We start from the raw sequence: 22,587 nt of genomic DNA, 5'->3' as shown, positions 1-22,587 counted from the left end.
AGGTTGCTAGAGGGACCACTGAGAATAGATATTACTCCATGTGCTAACAATCCTCCTGGAAACCTGGGGCATCATGAAGACATGTCCGAGGTGGCACACTGTACCCAAAAGAAGCAGTAATTCATCTTCATTAACCTTCAGTTATCCTGGACACAGTTTTCCCCAGATAATGGAGATTTAACTGTATATATTACTTTTTATGAACAGGAGTAAAGCTTATCCTTGGTTACATTTAACCTGTATGTGTCAGTGTCCATTACTCTATTGTCAGTTGTACTATTCAGCTCTCTCAGAGTTAATCCTTGTTCTCCATAAGTAGAAGAATACCAGGGAAAGTTGATAGAGTAAGGATTAAGGGGGAGTGTCAAGGGGGAAAGCTTAATTTTAGGATGTGAGATGGTGAAAAAATCTAAAATGCAGAGTAGATGACAGCCATCCTGAGCTTTCAGGCAGCAGGAAACAGAGACAGAAGATGAAATGGGCCCAGGACAGATCCTGGTTTAGAAATCTCAGCCTCATTTAGAAAGTCCAAACCTCTGATGGATTTAGTTTGTTTCAAGAGACATTTAGCCCTCAACCTGACCCCTGTTGTTCCAATACATGTTTGTGAGTAAGGGGAATAAGCCCATCTTTCAAGCCAGAAGATACTGGCTGGTATTAGCAATGCATAACTGTGCTGTCAATATTTAAAGCTGGTTTTCCTCCTTTATCTTTGTTCTAATGTTTTAAGAACACAGTGACTCAAATTCTGAGCCACATTGCAGCATGTCATCCCACAGAATAAAAATGAGCCCCAACCGAGGTTCTTGTTAATAGGTCCCTTGGGGTGGATTAGAGTGAAATGACACTGAATGACTTGGATATGGATAAATAAATAAATAAATAAAGCGGCTTTATTTTGGAACAATTTGGTTGTAGTGGAAACGAAGAAAATATATAAGGAAAAGAGGAAAGGCAACAGCCTTAACAGCATCTAGTTTCATCAAAAGAAGAAAATTGATCCAAAACCTTTCTGCAATACGTAGTAATTGCTATGAATAGGATTATGGAGCTAAACAAATAGTCATGAAGAAGCCTAAAGGACAGGAGAGACACTTGTCCACCACAATTAAAGAAAGAAGAAAAAAAGAGAGAGAGAAGGCTGCTACAGTTCTAATGTGAACTTGTAGCTTCATTTCCTTATTCTCATAGCAGTGTTCTTGGAATATGACTCGTTTCCTGTGACTAACGTTGTATTCAATTACTATGGCTAAGTTAAGTCCAGCTCACAAGTCTTCCATGCAAAACGCTGCTGGTGGAGCTAAAACCTCTTCGTACAGCTGAAACACTCTGCTTTTAAAGCTGGAAGACTAGATGTTGAGAAGCATGACCATAAGGAAAGGGCTAATGACATTTGCAGTGTATGCCCTAAGCAAGTGCTCGGTGACGGAACTGGCTGCAGAAAACATCTCTCTAGCCTGTGCACAAACCGCAGAAATGAACTGACTTTCAGCTCTGGCCCTGCGGGGGCAGGACCGACACCGATACTCTTCCCTGCGACGCTCCACTGCGGTGTTCTGTACAGCAAGTGGGTAACAGCACCAGCAGAGGCAGCGAGCTCTCTAACAGGACACTCCCTTCTGGGGGTGCCCGCCCCGCACGACCCCAGAGCAGCCCCGGCCGCCCCCGCTCCCCTCGGGCGTGCGCAGTGCCGGCCCGCGCCCGCCTCGCCTGCGGTGAGGGCCAGGCCCCGCCCAGCCGCCCTCATGTAATGAGGAGCTCTATAAAGGCGCCTGGAGCGGCGGCTGTGGGTGTTGTCCGGGATGCCTTCAGGTCCGCGGTGCTGACTTTGTGCTTGCAGCATCTCTTTTCTTCTCCCTTTCTCAATGACAACCAGGTTTTCCACTTGTGTGCTGGCCTTACTACTCTTTTGTTATTCCTCTGATTCCTATGAACCATCGACATTACCTGATCCTCGGGATCCAAAGTTTATTGAGGAATGTGTGCAAACCCATAACAGATTCCGGTCCGGAGTGGATCCACCAGCCAGCAACATGCTCTACATGGTAAGGGAGTCTTCATGACTTATATACAAATGTGTAGCATTGCGATGGTGTTTACGATTCTTAAAAACTGTTTTTGTGATCAAATGCAAAAAAACAGAAAAAAAACCCACAAAAACCTGGGGTCATAAGACCAGCCGCTTTTTAAAGCAGAGAAGAAGGCTCTAATTATCAGGTGGCTTTATGCCATTGGATATGTGTACAGTTTTGCCCTGACTGAAGTTCCTCAGTCGAAGCCCAAGATTTCAGCCCTCAGCCGAGCACTGTCGGTGTGCTGTGTGCGAAGCCGCCTCGTTGCGAGGCTCCGCACGCAGCTCGGCAGCCGGAGGTGTGCTTTTATGTGCGCATCTGAGCACAACTTTCATGCTCGAGTCAGGGCAGAGCCTGTTGCCAAACAGCGCTGGAGAGCTTTCTCTGAGCGTTCTCTGCAAGGCTCTCATCGACTGAGCCAGCAGAGCAGCAGTTCTGAGGGGCTGGGCCTGCAGGGGAAGCCAAAAAGCACCCAGTGCAGCACGATCGAGTGCTGGGGACATCTTGTCCCCCACTGCTCTGCCCCTCACCTGCGCCCCGGGCACCTCAGGAGCAGTATCTGCAGCTACCACGCAAAACACAGTTTGTCTTTCGAGTGAACCACAACCATTTTCCTGAGCTCTTTTTGCCCTGCTTTCTTGGTATCTCACATGATCACCACCAGAAGATGACAGCCACAGCTGTAATTAGCAACACCCCAACTGAAGTTCGGAAAAAAAAGTTCATTTTCCATTTCTGGTTGTCAAACACTAAAAGATAAGTGCCCCATTCTGAGTAACTGAGCAGTAATCAAACTTGAATTGCAAACATGACAGGAAACTAGTTTCTCTTCCAGATGAATCTTTTACTTCAGCTGTTCTCAGCTGTACATCCTGACCTTCAGTACATGGACTCTTCATTTTCTATGTTGCTTTACAGGCCCTAAACAAATGAAATATTGTTAGGATGTGTTAAAAGTGCAATATTCATATTTTTAAATTGTGCCTAATTTCTCCTTTTGAAAAAGAACTGAAATCTGAAAAAAAAAAAAAAAGGCAGCATAAGAGACAAATAAATTGCATCTAAAACAGAAACTAAATCATGCAAAGTTTCTTTCAAAACAATGTAAAACCCCTAGTCTTAAATATGACCTCTCCCAGAAACTATTTAATGTGGAGAAAGCAGTACAATACATGATAAAATCTATTTCAAAAGTAAAAACACTGGATTTGAAAACAGTATTTTGAGTGGCCTTTGGCACTTAAAAAAGGCAGAAAAGAAGATGGTGCATTTATTTCACAGGGAACTTCTTTTTTGCTGGAGGTAACTGTCCACCTAGGTATGTAAAAATTAAGATTGAATTCAGGGCATTCCCATCTTTCAGAAAAGTAGTTTTTAAAAGGAAATGCAAAATGGAAACACCTTTAATTGCAATTAATAAAGTTCAACCATAGATATTTTTAATACATGTATTATAAAATGAGAATGTTGATCTAAAATTTTTTTACCTGACAAAAGTGAGCCTTTTCTCATCTACCCAAAGCACTGCTTAGTTCTGTTCTAAGGCTTCTCAAAAACAGCAGTCTCACCAGTTTCATCAGGGCTTCACAACAGTCTCTTTTGAATTAGTGCTGCTTTCCATTACTTTTCACATACTATACATTCAATTTTTCCTCCTTTAATCAGCAAGCAACTTGATATAAAATGAAAACTGAGAAGTAGTTCACGAGGGAAAAAAAAACATGAGTATTGTTTCCTTAAACAGCAGTGATATCTATATGCAAATCTCCCAGTCCTGTGCATTTTCTTCCCATGCCATTTAGTCCAATCTTTCTGTTTAAGTGCAGTATTATAAGCAAATAAGGAGTGTAACTGCAGTTAAAATTAAAGATCACTGTGAACATTTCTGTACACTGCTTTTCATCTGTCAGCCAGTTTAAGCATTCACACAAAATGGAAAGTATATTTAAACATACTAATGCAACTTTAAACTTAGTATTATGCATACCTTTATCAAACTTTAAACTTACTACTACTGTAGGATGAAGGAGAAGAGATGCATGGACTTGTAAAAAGCAGAATGTGGAAAAAAAGAGACCATGAAGCACTAAGGTGCATCCCCCACTGTCATACATCTTTCATCATGGTCATCTCAGAGCATTGCCGAGATGCAAAATGAAGCTTCTGTCTTAACTGGCAGAGTTATCTTCCAGGACTGGAAGATAAGTTCTGTACAATGCCGGATTTTATCCATTGTCCTTAAAAGTATCTAAGGAAATACCAGCTGCTCACTTGAAATAAGACTTCCTGCCCCAAATTTAATACCTGATATACTGAGTTCCTATCAAAATTATTTATGTCCTAGTTTTGTGGGTGTATTTGGTTTGCATGGGCAGATTTTGGAAGCAGAGGGGGGATACAGGAGTGGCTTCTGTGAGAAGCTGCCAGAAGCTTCCCGCATGTCCCACAGAGCCATTGCCCTGCTGCTGGTGAAGGCCAAGTGCCTCAGCCACAGTGGTAGCGCCTCTGGGATAATACATTCAAGAAGCAGAAAGGTTGTGCACAAACAATTGCAGCCAGAGGAGAGTGAGAACATGTGAAAGGAACAACTCTGCAGACACCAAGGGCAGGGCAGAAAGGGCAGGAGGAAGCGCTCCAGGCACCAGAGCAGAGATTCCCCTGCAGCCCGTGGTGCAGCCCGTGGTGAGGCAGGATGTGACCCTCCAGTCTGTGGAGGTCCATGGGGGAACAGAGATCCAGCTGCAGCCTGTGGAGGACCCCACACTGGAGCAGATGAGTGCCTGAAGGAGGCTGTGACCCCACAGGAAGTCTGTGCTGGAGCAGGGTCCTGGCAGGACCTGTGGCCCCACGGAGAGAGGAGCTCACACTGAGCAGGTTTGCTGGCAGGACCTGGGACCTCACGGAGGACCCACTCTGGAGCAGTGTGTTCCTGAAGGACTGCATCGTGTGGAAGGGACCATGCTGGGGCAGTTCATGGAGAGCTGTACCTCATGAGAAGGACTCAAATTAGAGAAGGTTGTGAAGGACTGTCTCTTGTGGGAGGGACCCCACACTGGAGGCAGAGAAAGAGTGTGAGGAGTCCTCCCTCTTAAGGGGGAGGGAGCAAGAGGGACAGTGTTTGATGAACAGAGCGTAACCCCCAATTCGTGTGCCTGTGTGCTGCTGGGGCAGAGGAGGGAGTGGAAAATCAGGACTGAAGGTAAGTCCTGGAAGAAGGGAGAGGTGGGAGGAAAGTGTTTCAAATTGTAATAAATATAATTAATTTCCCCAAGCTGAATCTCTTTTGCCCATGACAGTAACTGGTGGATGATCTCTCCCTGTCTTTATCTCAATCCAGGAGCCTTTGGTTGCATTTTCTCTCCCCTGCCCAGCTGAGGAGGGCAGTGATAGAGTGGCTTTGGTGGGCACCTGGCCAGCGTCCACCCCTCCACAGTAGGAAAATACAACCTCTGCGAACATTAGGCAAAGGAAGAAATGGCAGACATAGGTTACAAAATATTTTCAAATTTCTGTAGATGCATTTTGGTGTGATCTTGGGACTTTTAATTACTAATTGGTAGCATAAACGATACACATTGTTTCAGACTTAGCTATGTTACAAAAAAAGGTTACTTAGGTAAAATATAGACATAATATCTAACAAGTTAGCTTTGTTAAATTTTACCAAAAAATCTACAAAAAGGTAGATTGTAAAATACACCTTTTCCTTCATCATTTTTGATCCATTCAAAACAATTTCCCTAGTGTTACCATCATTTGCACAAGCAAGTGAGCTATTTCAGTTAATTCAGAAGAGGACAAATAAAAAGTTTATTTTTAAAAAAAACTTCAAAACAAAATAGTTCAGTGCTGGACAACTTCATTTACATAACACAAAGTATAACTAGGACTACAAGCATACACTTGTGGTATTGTATCTACCAGGAGCTACAGTGCTGTAATCACTCAGTCAAGGTGTGTGCACAAGAAAACCCAGCAAGAGCAGACACCACCTCCAGTGCAAACAAATGACATTTACATAACTCAATTGCTTAAATAACCACTTCCTGTAAAATTGAATGGCAAGTGAATGAGTCATTCCACAAATAGGAATTCAGCACTAATGTTTCAAGCCACCAAGCACAATGATGCTCACCAAAGGGTTGGGTTTAAACTGTCCCCAAAATCCCAGTGTGCTTGTGAACTGACCTGCAAGCCATGGCCTGAAGCAAATATGAGGCTACACAAGACTTGCATTATTGGTATGGTAAGCATAACCCTCATTTTCCAGATTTCATGTAAATTCATTTTAATTTACATTAATGTTCTGTCATGGCCAGCACAACCTTGAAATGCTCATTGTGCCACAAACACTGTTATTTGACTGATGTACAGCACTTGGTGTCCAACAAACCAGTCAGCCAAGATCATACACCACCCCAAAAATTTCTTCAAGCTTAATCAGCAATTTAAGTTCAAATCAGAAATGAACCTACAAGCCAATCTGCCATGCAGCTCTGTAAGTCTCAACAGAAGTAAAAAATGAATTAACCAAAAGCATCTACACTATTGAGACTCATATTTTCCTGAAAGCTGCTCTGAATATATAAGGATATATATTAGCACTGCTAATATATCAAAGTGATTTTTAATTGTCTTTATTTTGCAGAGTTGGGATCCAGATTTGGCAAAGACTGCGAAAGGCTGGGTAAAGAAATGTGTATTTAAACATAATATATACCTCAAAGAGCGAGGGAAAGTTCACCCCAGATTTCGTACTGCTGGAGAAAACCTCTGGACAGGCTCAATTTCTGCCTTTACTGTGAAAGGAGCCATCACCTCTTGGTACAATGAGGTCAAATACTACACTTACAACACCAATCGGTGCAGTAAAGTATGTGGCCACTATACACAGGTAGGCATTGCATTTCTCCATCTAAACCATGAGCCAGCTTTGCCATTTTGAATCAAAAACTCTACATTTCTGTTGAGATTCAATGAACTTCCAGGTTGTATAGTCTTACTATATGTCTATGTGCACCAGATGTTCTTATTTTTCCATTTATGGGAGGAAAAGAGTCACTGTGTTATTACTTCAAATGTGACAGTTTGGGTTGGTTTTTTTTTTTTTAGAAGAAAATAGTTCAGCCATCAAACAGTCAGGTTAGCCAAGCAGTGCCCAAAAAACAGGCAATGGCAATGGCTGTGGGCTGCAGTGCATGAGTGGAATGAGGTGCCAGCTCTGTTAAGCAGACTTCAAATGCCAAGGGCTGGAGAAGTACCATCATGAAAAGAGATGTCTGCAGTTCTGCAAACACCATGTACACACTTTGTCCAACTGTTATTCCCAAAGGAAGTGGGCAAAGTGAGGAAAAGGAGTGCTGCTGCCATGCAAGCCTGCAACCACTACCCACAGCTATAGGAAAGCAGGACAGCTTGCAATAGCAGCTCTAGGGTTAAATTTTGACCTGAAGCTATTTAATTTTTTTTTGCAGAGATACACATGTGCATCCAGGACTTGAGCAGATGAGGTAAAGCTGGTGGGCTTTCTGAACTTGTGTGCAGGGAAGATACTTGGGTGCAGGAGTTGTGAGGGGTGACTGTTGCTCTTTGAGCTTGCTCTCAAGGACATTGCAAGAGTCAGCACCTGGAATCTGCACAGAAGCACACCTTACCTGGTACTAAGGCACAGTGCTGTTGACCATGGTGTTTGTAGAGGAGCAGCCCATGCAGTTTCATGGGGATAGAATGAAAATATAAGATAATTCTCACTTGGAGTTAGCAGTTATAGTGACTGTAGCTAGAAGATGTGTATCTGCCAGCCTCAGGAGGTATCCTTGGGTCTTTATTGTCGGGGAACTCCTCATTCCTCTTCTTCTTCCCAACTGTGGAGAAGAGAATTTTCCCTGGGCACAATTACTGCAGTTACTACAAATCACTGCTCAGTCAGTGGCCCCCTGGGATGGGGAAGGTCCTTTTATTCAGTCCTTCACAGTCCACAGGAATTAAGTTGTCTATGGCTGGTGTCAGGAGCAACCTCTGCTCTGCCACTGCACTGAGAAGATCCTCAGGAGCCTGAGGATTGTCCCTTCTTCCCATAGCTGGCACCAAACAGGCATAAACGGAAAGAGCCAGACCTCCCCCCTTTAAGTCAGTGGAGGCACAAATGTATTTATGTGCTAGGTTGCCAGGATCCTTCCATATTGCTCATGTAGTCAGTCATTGCTGCTGTTTTATCACCCTCAAGTACTGCTGTGCCCTTGTCTCCCCTCTGCTGCTGTCATGGGACTTACTTTTCCAGGACTGCAGCATTTGGCTGCACTCTGATAGGATGCTGGGTCCCACAGAAAAGCTTCTGGTAGAGAGAGGATCAGTAAGTGAAGTAATGGCCTTGCCTCTAGATTACCTTTGTCGAGGCCATGATGTTAAAAGGCAGGACTGCAGCCCAGACACAATCCTCCTCCCTGCTCCTCCCATAATACCAGTGCCTTCTGGCAATTTGCTTTATGTCCCCACAGGATTTAGTAAAGGGGCAGCCAGCCCTCATAGGAGCTGTAGCAGATCATGCAACCTTTTCAGGTTTGAACTCAGCTCCCACAGCAGGAACAACAGAAAGCTAACGGATGAGCTTGGAACAAAGAAGATGAACTTCACCTTTCTCCTTTGCAAGAAAGGAAAACAACCTGTTACAGCCAGTTATTTCTTATTTCAGCATAGTTTTAGCAAATACATGGTGAATTGGGTAAAATAATCAGTCTTTTTTTCAGAACAAACTATGATTTTGAGATCCATCACTGCTGCTTTTTCCTGCGAAGCCTGCCCAAGGAGTCCCCTCATCTCATTTGTACGCCATGAAACAGAGGAGGGCAGGTCTTCTCCTAACTCTTCAGGTGCTGAATCAAAGCCTTTGTCACCAGTGTATCCATCTGTCTGTCTTTGCAGGTAGTTTGGGCTGCAAGCTACAAGGTTGGCTGTGCTGTCCACTTCTGTCCCAAGGTGGCATACACCACCATACGCAACGCAGCACACTTCGTCTGCAACTACGGGCCGCCGTAAGGTTTTTTGTTACAAATATTTCACAGGGTTTGGGTCCCACCTCTTCCCTTCCACAACATGCAAATTTATTAGATCAGTCCATTTAGTCATGTTTTTTGTGGGAGGAAATGGTCTCCAAAATAGAGAAAGAGGTACACCTTTGTCCAACCAGCATTTTTTTATTTGCTAGATAGGGCTATGTATTGGAGCCAAAAAGCAGTGAGAGTGGAAGAAAGGATTAAAGATAAGATGTTGACATGAAAATACTGAAGTGATCATCTAAAAATTAATCCCTTGCTCCTGAGTGCCAAGATCGCCCCAGACAGTTGCCAAGGTGCAAGCCCAAAGTCTGAAGATACTCCCACACGGCCCAGAATTAAGGCCCTAAGTCAATGGATTGCATAAACACTGAAGTGTGCAATGCTGGCAACCTGCAGTCTTAGCAGCTGAGGGCTGCTTATGAGGATAGGGCTGCTCAAAGCAAAATTTGATCCAGAGGTCTTTCATATGCATAGTATGTCCAGCTAGGATGGATGTATTTTTCTCTTCTCCAGCTAATTAATGCCACCACGGTATAAATGCAGCTTTAAAAGCTTTACGTGCATACCATGTTGGGCCAAGGCCAGGCCAGCCCTTGAGCTCAAGCAAGTTTGGCATTCCTTTTGCCTTTGCCTCATCCTTGGAAGAATACGTACCCCTGACTAGATACCTTGAAATGACACAGCTGCTGCTGCCCCCAGAAGCCCCACATCCAATGTGTTGTGCAGAAAAATACCACTGGATTTCTTGCCCTGTGTTGGCATGGGGAAGAGAAGTGCTGCCCTGACCAGCACCCAGCAAAGCAGGCAGGGTGCTCTCTGGAGAGGCAGGGTGCTCTAGAGGGGGCTTTAAAGCTGGGCCCTTCCCTGCTGGGTGAGGACACTGCAAATGGGCAGTTGCATTCTAACAAGTGCAGTTATATCATATCCAGCTGCTGATTTTGAGAAGCAGCAGCTTCATTGCTTTATTTCAGCTCTGCCAAGGGCCCAGGCAAGATGCATACACAATTTCCTCAAGTGAACATACTCTTCAGCTTAGACCAAGCAATGAGAGCCTCACCTTGCTGAAAGTAACGAGGTTTTATCATGAAGTTTCATCTCCCTACTGAGATTTCATGCTTACAAAATCCCTCTCTGTGTTCATGGGCAGTTTGAGGCATGCTGTAAGTCTTGCTTTGGCCATGCTTTGAGCAAAGTGAAGCACTGAGCTGTGTTTGGTGCAGTATCAGCCTGGGCAGAGGTAGTTGGTCCCACTCACACCACTGGCAGAGGGAGGGAGCAGGAGAGAGACCCACATCACTCCTAAAATACTAACCAACATATGGATGAAACCACCACCTATGAGAGATTCTCCAACACCAGAGCATCCCTCTTTGAGGCTGAATACACATGTACATATACAGTAAAAGAACCTGCTCATTTCCATAGCTAGAGCCAGCTATGAAAGTCTAGAGTCTCCATGCACACAAATTACTCAACTTTGAGACTGCTTTAATTCCCAGGTTTGCAATACTACTGTCTCCAGTTTCCTAAACAGCAAGGTGTCCCATTACACTTAACCTGTTCTTCTTCACTGCATGGCTTGGGCACAGGGCACTCAGACAGGACTCCTGAAAAAACCATCACTCTATCAACACAAGTGAAGCAAAACTCCTGTTAAAACCTAATTAGCAGTAGGTATTAATGTTCTGCCAAGGGCTGTTTGAGAGCAGTGTGATTTTCCTTCACAGTGGGAATTTCCCAGTGCGCCCGTACAAGACGGGAGATGCATGCGGAGACTGTGGCGGCGAGCAGTGTGATAGCAAGATGTGTCGTAAGTAGAAGACAACCAGACATCCTCCACAAGCACATGCAGAAAGGGAAAGAGCACACAAAAGATACTGGTAGGAGGCAGGCATAGCACTCTCCTGTTCCTAAATATAGGCTGAAAATCTGTAGTCAGAAGCCAAGTGGGTAGTGATACACAGAGGGAGGTGAGGAGGGTGGAAAGAGCCTGTTTTCTACCCTGAGGAGTGATGGGACGGGGTGTGCTCTTCAGGTGCTGGAGGGTGTGATACAGCAGATACGGTGGCTGCAGTTTAAGGTGTTATTACCCTGCCAGAAGTTACTACTTGCAGAAATGGAAAGCAGAGAATGGGATACCTGTCCCATCCTGGGGGTCCAGGTTATTATATGATGTGTGAGCTGTGGCTTGAGCTGGTGCAGGTCCAAGTAAGCTTTGGCCTGCCATGCCTCTGCGGGTGGGGAGAGCAGCCATGGCACTGCCAAAGCTGCTCACTCCAGTGAACATCAGCCAGGCCATCTGCCATCTGACATGCAAGAGCCTTCATGGAGATGCAGTGCTCAGCCCAAGTCTCGCAGCCTTCCTGATATGCCTGCACTTGGCTTTTGCCTGAATGGAGTCAGGAGGGAAGGAGACCTGAAATTTCCATAAAGATAAGGTACTGTGCTGTGGACATTGGCCTGTGGGGAGCTGAGGGTGTGGTTGAATGTTTCCCCAGCACTCAACCATTGGTGAGCTAAAGGAGGGGGAAGATGGCATTTAAACACAATGTGAGGGGGTCCTGGATTCACAGCGCTGTTTAATGTTGTAGGCTGAGGATCTCAAAACACAAGGCACAGGGCAAAAGCCAACGTGATCTTGGGAAGCACACCTTGGGGGGTGAATCCTCTCTACACCAGCCACTGGTGGGAGGAGAAGTCAAAAAATTGTGATCAACCACTCCTCAGCATAGTCCTGAGAGTCACTGCAGGGGTCTGCCAGAGTCAGTGGATCTTTGCTTCTTCCTGAGGAAAAACACATCAGCTGTATCTATAAGCCCATTGTGATGCTCGCATTTCATTCCCTTTTGGCTAGAGTCAAATTGTTTCTAAATTATAAGTGTGCTTATGTTTATCTCTTTTATCTCTCCAGGAAATGCAGAGCGTGACAAAGTCATTGGTAAGTACCACTGGAATTACTGCTTCCTTTTGTTGCCCTTGCTGCAGTTATACTTGAAAACAAGTAAATTGCTTTGTTTACAGAGGATTCCAACTGGTATCCAGAGTGGGACAGACCTGCATGTGATGAGTTTTGCATCTCCGTTACTGCTTTAAGATCATTACTCCTAATACTGACATTTCTGGCCACCTGGTTGATACCCAAATACTGGTCTCTAGTACCTGCCAGTGGGTGACACACATGTAGAAGACCACGAGAGCACTTGGCTCTTCCACTTGCATAAGTTGCTGGCAGCAAAAACATTGGTAGAGACATTGTTTGCATCCACAGGTGATTTAGAAATACAGAAATAACATCTGCATTGCAGGTCATAGTTAAAAGCACTGATAAGCAGCTTCCTTATTGCTCAGAGACAGTTAAAAGTTAAAATGGCTTTAGATACTAAAATTATTTTAAAAGTTAAGAAGTTAAAATATTTTTAAAGTGGAGCAGTGTGCTGGTGTTCTGATAGGTACGGGAGCACATTGTCCAGGCAGCACACTAAGGTGCAGGCAGCTGCGCAACACACTTTAGGAAGGGCTGGAGAATGTCCAGCCCAGGAGCCGGGCCCCAGCCCACAGCCAAGTCACAGGCAGAGCATGCACCTGTCTCATTCCTATTGCACTCTTACCTTGGGTGCTCCTACAGCAAGATGCAGAGTGTCCTGTATCATTTACACTTTATTTTAAGGAATTTTTTGATCCCTGTGAGCTCTGGCATTTGCATCCTGTGGCAGGCAGCACACTTCCCAGTTTCACAGAGCACTTGTGTCAGTGCCACTTCTCTTTGCTTAGAATTTGTTTTTAAACTCATGGTACCTGTGCCTAAACAGTTTTATCTGTGTTTACATGGTTATATATCACTGCAATCTTTCCTGTTGTGTTTTTTTTCTGAGCATTGGGATTTTACTGCTGTTTCAAACAATAAATTGTTATTTCCTGCTTCCTGTGTGGCAATCATGAATTTGCAACATGAGCTACAGCTTAACTACTGGTGCACAAAGTAACCCCACATTCAGCTCCAACTTGCACAACACTAGAAACAATGCTGGGAAAGATAAAACTCCAAATAAAATCACACTGTGCCCAGAGTTATGACTTTGGTTCAACAGCTGCCAAAGAACGAGTCTCTTGGAACCTGCACATCTGGAGCAGGCAGAAAACTGTGGGGGCAGCTGCTCTGTTCAGCTGGGTATGTCCTCTACCAACTACAGTCACTCGGCTCAAGCAGAGTCTGGAGGCAGCAGAGCTGCACAAACTCAAGCTGGACCACAGCAATCCCTGTCTATCCCTTTAGAAGCTTCTGCACCTGTCTCTCTGCACACACTGCTGTAAAGGAAGCCGGGGAGTTCCCCTCACCGCTTAATTTCTGTGGTACTGTCACCGCAGTACTTGTCAGTGTTTCTGTCTACCCACTCCTGACCCTGACTCCTGATCTTACTATTGCCATGGATTTCAACTGAAAACACTGGAACTGGGACCCAGCATTTCTCACATTACACATAGTTATCTGCTAGTTCTCCTTGTACTAGAATCATTTCAGTATCACAGCATTCCTGGAATAAATCATTTTTCAAGATGCAAATATGGCTGGGGACAAAACTACAAATTTAATGCTAGATATATCTTAATATATATACATCTTATTTTGTTGACTGCTAGAGTCTCCATAGCCAAGACGGCACAGTCACAGGCACTCTTGTGTGAAACCCAAGCCTCAAGCTCCAGGGACTGCAAAGTCCCATCTAAATATTGGCTGGCAAGTGGCACATGGGTAGCAGGACCTAATGTGTGTGCACCCTCCCTCACAGGGCTCCACAGCAGACAGCCCAGCACAGTGTCTGCCCCACAGAAGCCATGTAGGGTAAGATCTTTCTGCTGGAAAGAGAAATGCAGGGAAGGGAACCAGATACACTGTTGTGTCTGAGGAGCTTAAAACGAGCTCAGCTGGAGTTCTTCCCTGCTTAGTTTAATGGATGCTTGATCTCGACCAGAAGAAACAGAAGGAGCACAGAGACCTTAAAGTTCAAAATGTTAACGATATACTTAAGCAGCTCTTAGGAAATCCAAAGAAAGACTTTCCTTAAAAAAACTGATTAAACCCCCAACCTTTACAATGTGGCATCTTTCAAAAAAAAAAAAAAAGCTTGAAAATCAAGAAGTCAAGAGGAAAAAAGTAGCTTTGTCATTTTCAGGATATCCAGCAATCCAGGTATTTAGCTCTGGATGATCAAACTACTTTGAATTGTCCCCACAGCATATATCCATGAATTCCATACAATAAATGCAAAACACTGGTACGGAAATACAGACTTCACATACATTTCTGCAAGTCTGTAAACTCTAAAATCAGTTTAAGAACATAATTTGAAATAGTTAAGCAGTTCTGAAAATACAAGAAAATCTTTCACTCTTCCAAGCCCACTTTGTTTTCTATTATTTACATTTTACACAAGTGTTATAACTGTACTGCCATACTCTCTCAGAAAACAGGTCCATAAAGCACCAGCAAGTGAGATCATGCAGCCCCTTTCCGTTCAGATATGGACTCTTGGGCAGACAAATCCTTTGGCTTAACTTGCCTACAGGAATATGAGTAAGCTTTCTTGATTTTCCAGTTTAAGTAAATAATGTCCTACCAACAATCCTTGAAACTTGTCAACAGTAACAACCAAGAAATACTAAACACTAAATACGACAGGTGACGCCTGTCCACCCCGTTAACAATAGGACAAGACTTCCTGAAGTGTACTTCGAATTTTATTACAGAGAAAGATGCCATCTAAAAGCTACATAAATGACTCAGCTGTGGGTCCTAATTAAAAAAACTTCAGTGGAAATAAACATAATTTAAAGCCAGGCTGCCAAAAGTTGCACTGCAACTCAGGCACCCAAGAAGTTAGCTGATGCAGCTGGAAACTTTTTTTTAGGATACTTTCACAGCCAGATTCCTGAAATGATATGCCAGTCTGCAAGACCAGTGGGAAAAACAGCCTTACACTGGTTTTTAACTTTTTAAACAACAGGCAGGGGAATGTAGGCCACTCCTCTGTCATGAAAGGGGCCTGCTGCAGTTCAGATCAGAACCGAGGACTCTCCCTCCCCTAATACACTCATGCTCCTCCCCTGGCTTGTCAAACTCCTCCTTAATGGGTCCTCACTCTGCGGACTCTTCTGCTGAAGCATATTTGTGAGAACAGGAATTTAAACTCAAGTATTGCAGTGTCTCCTGTTGAAATTAGTCCTTTCACTATGTGAGAGGTCTGAACTACCCAGCAAGCCCTAACCTTGGTCTCACCTTTACTCTGTCAGCTGCCAAACACCAGCTGGCGTTTCTAAAAAAGCTTTTTGTAGTGCTGGTATCACTGAACCCATCAATCACTACAGTTTCTGAGACGGGTGGCTTGTGACTTATGCATCATGTTCTCAGTTAAAGACGTGTAAATAGTATTTCCCTGATTGATTCCAAAAGAAACTGCCACTTACGAACAATGCAGTCCCTAAGAAGATTGGGAGTATTTTTTCCTTAACAATTAAGTGCCAAGAACTGCTCACATAATTGAAAGGCCTAATAACTCAGGCTGATGTTGTGCCCTACCCTAGAGCAAAAGCACCATAGCTATGTCCCAATGCTCATGCACTGACTCTCTAACCAAATATATTCTCAATTCTTATATGTGTGGGGAACAAAAAAAAAAAAAAAGGCTGTGTTTTCACCCCCTGGTTTCAAATAAAAGGTCACTAACCTAAAAGCATTGAGCTGCACCATTCTAAGAGAATCATCTCCACTGCATGTGCAGTGATCAAAATTCAAAAACCCAGCAAAAGCATTCTTAACAGAGTCAGAAGAAATTAATTCAACAGAAATTAGTGTGGCTCTATCTCCTCCTCATTACATTTGTTTCTTTAATCTCCAGTGCATGAAATAAGCAATAGCTGCTCTCCTGGTGCACTTTATTACTTTATTTCATCACATTTTACAGTTTCAGGAAGTTGAAAAACCTCTAAACTTCCTTTAAAATAGAGGAAGTGTCTCAAAAATAAAAAAAGGAACACAATTTTTAAGAACTTCTTGCAAGAAGGAACTAAATGAAGATGTATTTAAAGGTAAATAACACAACTTTATGGTCTCCCTGCAGCACAATCTGTATGTAAAGACACTTACTTTGTACCATATTCTGTCTAAAAACCCATCAGTATAATGTTAATAAATGACAGTTTATTAATGGTATGCAATGAAGATTATGGTTTGTCTGATTTTCAGATGAAGCTGTGAGTTTGTTTCTTGGACAAGAAAATGGAGGTTTTGCAGTAGATTAACTAAGGATTTAAGAACATTGAAATAAAAATATTTATTAACATCAAGACAAGACACACAAAATAATCAGCTTTTACAAAAATAAAAGCATAATATAGTAATAAATCTTGCCCATTTAGCAAAAGTTATCACCACAACTACGGCTGCATATTGTCTGGTACTCTTTCACAGAATTACCTTGAACTTTCACTATCCCAGAGTTCTCTGGCCCAAATGTTTAACACTCCACATCAAACTCCTAAATGTTTCTATCGTGAAACCCTCCCTTTAGGTAGATGGATATTATCCAAATTCATTCTCTTACTTTCTCAAACAACCGTGCAGCACAGATTTTCTTCACCAACCTTGCCAAGTCTGTACAGCTATTGTAGGTCCACTAATTAAACTGTACTTAGGAAAAAAGAACGATCTTTCTACTTAGTCTTTTCTTTTCCACATTACACCAACAGCAAAAATTCTCCCATCTTCTGACTATAAAAATGTTCATTATCGGAGGAGACAAGTGAACCTCTTGGGTAGTGAACTACTTCTTTTTCTTTTTTTTCTTTTCATCTGCTGCCATTTTTAACTTTACTTCTTCCTCAGGAAGTGCTCCTAATTTCTTCTTCTTCGCATTCTTTACCTTTTCTTTGATGGCTTCAATATCAATCTTTTTCTCAGTGGAGGCTACATAGTAAGAAATACAAAGGTAACAGACATTAATTTAACTTCTGAAAAATGTTACCAATCTACAAGAAGACTTTATATATATTAAACACAGTAAACTGCATCCTGTGGCACTGGTTAGGACTTGTTTTATGTTCACTAATCATTTTCTAGATTATTCTAATAATCATTTTTGTTGAAACTAGAATTATCTACAAATCTTATTCAGCAGAATTCGAAGAACAGTTATATAAAAAAATCCCATACAACAACATTTGACCACAGATGCCAAACCCTACAGACATACAAACTATTATCACCAACTCCTCAGAACACAGATGTACTCCTCTGAAATTAATACATATGCACTCTTAGACATAGGCTTGATAGATCTTGCATAAGAAAAGAAATTAACTGCTGAGTGCTTATATCCAGAGAAGCTTTTATGGCATTTTGTCTTTCTGCAAGTAACTAAAGTGATACGATCCCAAACATGCCTGTCCCATCCTTATACTCTCTCTGTGGCCATCCATTAATGGCCACTGTTAGACAAAGCATGAGGAAGGGTGGGTTGGGGGAATATGATGCAGACCTTTGACCCTTGCATAAAAACCTTTATTAAAAACTTCTATAGGGAGTGCCAGAATACTGAAGTTATATACTTAGTGCTGAGCAACATGAATAACCTACTCTTATGTTCACACACGTGATGGTATTTTCTCTTTGGAGCACAAGTCATGAGTTTGGATCTAACTTTCCTATCTCACACAGTTAATTCCTATATCTAGTGGTGGGTACCAGCTGTCTTCTTTGGATTTCAGTTCTTCTCTACATACAAACTACTCCTGTCATCTATTCTTGGAAGACTGAAGGATTTCAGTTCAAAACACATAGCAGCTAGAAAAGCACCATATTTGAGACACAGTGCAGACAACAGGATCATTGGAAATGTACTGCCATCACAACAAAAAAAAAGTACTGTATCAGTGCTGCAAAACAGATGCTTTTCAAGAAGCACAAACTTTTAAGTTCTTAACAAATTGTGTAATACGTAGTGTAATAATATGTAGGTAGTATAGCTAACAGTATATCTAATACTATGAATATGAAGCATAATCAGTGAGAATTGAAGATTTGTTTCTCCAGTGTATTAAAAAAAAAAGTAATCTGAGAACATAAGCTCTTACTCTGCACAAAGTGTGGTTTTACTTTAACTTTCAGAAAAGCTATTTACTCTATCTTGTACCAAAGTTGTGAAGTCAGTTTTTCAAGTAAGTATTGCTTTCTGTTAACTTGAATGTAAAAGTCATGGCAGCTTTACTGTACAACTGAAAGGCAAAAACTGATGAAGCTAGAACAACCAATTGAGATTGACTGTTCAACAGAGAATTGTTTCAAAGGTATAGAATTATTGGCTAGTGATCTTTTTACTGTCCCTGGCAACTCTAGGCATGGATCTAACCACCAGGATTGTTTTGCATGACCTTTCTTTTTCCTAAGCTGCATTTGCAAAATCACTCAGCCTAGAAATTGACAACAGAAGGTTTTAAAACAGGAAAAAAAAAGGTTACCTTTCTTTGTTTTCACAACTGGCTTTTCCTTTGGTGGGATAAAAGCTTTATTTCTTTCTTCTTGTCTTCTCTTGATTGCATCTGCTTGCTTTGCCTAAAGTTACCAATAAAAAGATCAAGTAGCAATAGAGAGGGGCAAAAAAGACAAAAAAACCCCAAAAAAACAAGATTCCAGATTCCAAGTTAGCAATCAAATGCTTTTTAACTGGACTCTGTATTAGTACAACTTTACCTTTATCTCTTCCATTTGTTTGCGTTTCTTCTGTCTTTCTTTCAAGAAGTATTCGCCACTTGCCAATTCCTTATCAATCTGTGTAAGACAAGTAGCAAGAAGTTTTACTTAATTATGCATTATAAGCCAGATATATAATATCAGGAAATCAGAACGTGATAGAAAAAGCCTCCCCATCTCTTTTTACAAAGAACACAATTTAGGTGTGCTCTATTCCTGCATAACCAAATAAAGTTTCAACTGACCTGGCTTTCTGGCTGCGGAGGTGGGAACGGTGTGTACTCCTTCTTAGTATTTTTCTTCTTGGGCTCCTTGCGTTTTTTCAAGTTCTTCCGCTTGAATTTAGGCAAAAATCTTTCCCAACTTTGTGTCCTCAGTTCAGGATCTTTTGCTAATTCCCTTTTGATCATCAAAGTCTTCAGGAGTTTCAGAATGTCACAAAGAAGTTATTAAAAAAAAGAGTATTACAGTAGAAGCCAAGAGACTGAAAACAGAAGTTTCACTAGACTTTCTTACAGTGAATATGCAACATCCAAACCTTCCACATCTCACTTCAGTAAGAGCAGAGGGGCTTAATTATGAACAGCAGAACCAGACAGATGTCTCAAAACAGGGATAATGCACTGGAGAAGGTGCCTCAGTTTAAATGTGCAAGTATCAAGCCAACAATCAAAGGGAGAAAGTTTATACACACTTTTCCTTTGATGTTTTCTGAGATACTGCCATAATCGTGTTATGCCAATGTATCCTAGTAAAATGGAGGATATCAAAGTCAGTGGTTTTTATAAAGCAGCACACTACAGAAATTCTGAAAAATAGATTACCACACAGAAATATATAAGTTATTAACATACAACTCTCTGGGAAGAAATAGTATTTTCTTGTAAACAAAAACGCAGTGGACCACGCTAACCTTGATGTTATATATGGGATGTATATTCTTCATTGTGTCCAGAACAACTTTTCTAACCTGTATTGAATACAAAACAAAAACAACAGAAAACTCAGCAAATATTTCATATGCTAATCAATTAAAATATCAGCTGTACTATCTTGCTTCCTCTGCCTCCCCAAAGTAGTAAGATTTAAAATGATAGGAACATTAAGGTTGGAGAAGACCTCCAAGATCATTGATTCCAGCCTTAAAAAAAGCTAAAGCACAGGGTTAACAGGAAGGCACAGCAGTTCAAAAATGCCAATAATATTGTCATGCTTCTAATAGACTCCAGCAGGCCCTACAAACATTTTCACGTCATCATGGATCTTATAGTGTCATGAGGAACCTGTTTTTGACAAGCGTTCTTCTCCCACATAGTTATTAAAACATATACAGATACTTTTTCTTCCAACACAGAAATGTCTTAAGAGTCTAAACAAAATTCAGCAGCAAAGATGATAACACTACGGACATTCATGTAGCTTACTAACACAAATGTAGCTTACTAACACATAACTGAAAGTAAGTAAAATACTGCAGTTTGCCAGATTTTGTGTATCGCTCACCCTTGAGCTGGGCACAGAAGTTTATGTTTGCAACACAAATGGCTCATCTACCTCCCTCTTACCTCTTTTAGCCCACTAAAGGGTCCAAGAGCTGAAACAGTGTTGCCTTGCACCATAATATAACAGTTTGTTAGCAGTTCCAGGGCCTACACCAAAAAAAGAAATTAAATTAGTATAATATGACCTGACACAAATTTGGGCATCAGTATTGTCTAGTTACTACATCTGCAGGAAGTACCTTAAGAGTAGATCCTTTTGGCCCAAGAAGCCGTGCTCTTCTTTTTATAAAAGTCTCTCTCTTCCTCACCAGAGAGCCTATCTTAATGATGTCACATGCGACATCATCCTGAAGGATACGAACTGCCTAAAAAGACAAGATGCAGGCAATGTCATCTGAATTCAAGTCTATTACTCATAAGAGTCAAGAGAATACTTTAGGTTATTCTTCTCCCTTTGCTTTCAGAGATACTTACTTTAAATATGTATTTTATCTTACTTGGCTCACTTGAAATTCCCTCATTTTTAAAATGTAGTAATTTTGTAAGTACTATGATAGAATTTAAGGCAAAATATAAGCATTATCATGGAAAAAAACATTCAGGATTTAATACAGACCTGCTCAAATGGAACGCTTCTTGCCAGAAGTTTTATTAAGTCTCTAGCCCTAATGATTGCATACGGATCAAAAGTCTTCTTAGTGGTAGTTACAGTCATGCTTCCTTCAATTAGGTCCAGCGCTGCATTCACATACTGCAGTATTTGAAAAGAAACACCAAATCAATCTCATAACTCAGCTTTGGCAGTAAGCAGTTAACAAACAGAATGACACATACAGAATGTAGATCTATTTTCCAAAACTTCTTAAGTGACTTTTAGCTTAAGAAAGTTCACATACACAAAGACAAACCAGACTGAATATGTGTCACAAGGCCCAAAGCACCACCTCTATCATCTCCTTGAACTCAAGCACAACAAGCTGTCAGTGTCTGGATGACGAGATACTTGCTGCTGCAAAGACTTTGCTGACAGCATTTGTAAAGAACTGCAAATCTAGCTAGACAGTTCTTCACCCAATTATGGATAACAAAAAATGACACTACTAATTCAAAATGCAAGCACAGTAGAAATTTACAAATACAGTATGAGTAAAGCAACTTGCACTATTTTTATTAGCTTAAGTAAGACCTGTATGTCCCAAAAGGTAAAGTGCAGTATCACAATTATTAAGAGTTCATACATGTTCACCCAAGGCTTTCTGGACAAGTGGCCAGCACTCTTTCAAGTACGCTTCTCTATACTTCGGGAACAATGTTGCAAAACTGCTTTCTTCCAGCAGCCCTTTGGGATTATCCTCTCTTGTAAAGGCTGGCTCTTTCCATCCATCTGGCACAGTGAGAAGTTCAGATTCATCAACTGTTATTAAAAAAAAAAAAAAGCTATTGTTATACGAAGATTGGTTTAATACACTGTTGAATGCCGTTTGCATCTCTTCTGACCTTAGAAAAATTACTGCTTTAAACTATTTGTATTTTTTTTAAAGTTTAAAAAAAAAAAAAAAATATCCGCAGCTGAGATATGCGCTGTTGATCTGGTATATACAAGATGATTATGCAAGTATATTATACAAGAATAAGGCACAGACTGAGGCGAGGAAGCCGAGTACCTGCAGGGCGGGCGCACCACAACACGGCACCGCCGCTGCCGGCCCCAAGCACCCACCAGCCGCCTCTACCCTCCGCAGCGCCCCACGGAGGGGACATTCAGCCCGCGGCCCTCCCGACGAGCCGTCAGCCCCGCGCGGTCCCGCGCCCCACCCCCACCTGGCTCCGCTTTCTTCTTGTTCTTGTGCTTTTCTTTCTGCTTCGGCCCCGGCCCGGGCCCGGCCTCCTCTTTGGGCACGGCCGCCATGTCCGCGCGGGCGCCGGAAGGGGCGGGGCCGCGCTCGGCTCCCGGGCCGCGGGGAGCTTCCCCCGGCCGCCGTGTGGGACAGCCCGCGCGGACACCTTCCTGTAGTGCGGAACGCGGTGCGGAAAGGGGCAGCCTCGTCAAAATCTGCACCCCGGCACACGGACAGAAATACATGAAGTACTTCGGTGCTCGTAGCAAATGAAAAGGGGTTCCTGATGAGACCTAATTTTTTATCTGAATAACGTGATTTAAGGTTTTCTGGGGGATGCTCTGCATCCTCCTCCCTGCCCCATCCTCTGCCTGTAGC

At 42.3% G+C, this 22,587-nt stretch overlaps 2 protein-coding genes across 2 annotated transcripts; one reads left to right on the top strand and one right to left on the bottom strand.

Moving 5' to 3' along the window:
* Positions 1-1,865: 1,865 nt before the first annotated feature.
* LOC309572650 (glioma pathogenesis-related protein 1-like) lies at positions 1,866-12,300 on the top strand (the record flags this gene model as incomplete). The annotated part of the gene is made up of 6 exons (XM_082281054.1): positions 1,866-2,045; positions 6,721-6,966; positions 8,994-9,103; positions 10,855-10,937; positions 12,039-12,065; positions 12,149-12,300. 6 exons carry the CDS (start codon positions 1,866-1,868, stop codon positions 12,298-12,300), a joined length of 798 nt encoding a protein of 265 aa, XP_082137180.1.
* A 4,140-nt stretch (positions 12,301-16,440) lies between these two features.
* On the bottom strand, positions 16,441-22,302 carry KRR1 (KRR1 small subunit processome component homolog). Its single transcript, XM_082280430.1, has 10 exons — positions 22,193-22,302; positions 21,610-21,785; positions 20,988-21,122; positions 20,611-20,736; positions 20,435-20,518; positions 19,783-19,839; positions 19,115-19,285; positions 18,870-18,947; positions 18,638-18,731; positions 16,441-17,087 (listed from the first exon to the last, which is right to left on the bottom strand). Exons 1-10 carry the CDS (start codon positions 22,278-22,280, stop codon positions 16,945-16,947), a joined length of 1,152 nt encoding a protein of 383 aa, XP_082136556.1. The 5' UTR covers positions 22,281-22,302; the 3' UTR covers positions 16,441-16,944.
* Positions 22,303-22,587: the final 285 nt, after the last annotated feature.

The sequence above is a fragment of the Coloeus monedula genome, assembly GCF_965178545.1.
Source record: "Coloeus monedula genome assembly, chromosome: 4".
Classification (NCBI taxonomy): domain Eukaryota; kingdom Metazoa; phylum Chordata; class Aves; order Passeriformes; family Corvidae; genus Coloeus; species Coloeus monedula.
The sequence above is the reverse complement of the archived record's forward strand: the minus strand, read 5'-3'. Positions and strand labels throughout refer to the sequence as shown.

What these genes read in the sequence shown, in the direction of transcription:
- KRR1 (XM_082280430.1), bottom strand. Translation starts at nt 22,280, where the DNA reads ATGGCGGCCGTGCCCAAAGAGGAGGCCGGGCCCGGGCCGGGGCCGAAG. An exon ending in CAAAAGGATCTACTCTTAAG is followed by an intron (nt 20,519 to 20,610) that starts GTACTTCCTGCA and finishes TTTTTGGTGTAG; the next exon opens with GCCCTGGAACTGCTAACAAA. An exon ending in ATCCCATATATAACATCAAG is followed by an intron (nt 19,286 to 19,782) that starts GTTAGCGTGGTC and finishes AAACTCCTGAAG; the next exon opens with ACTTTGATGATCAAAAGGGA.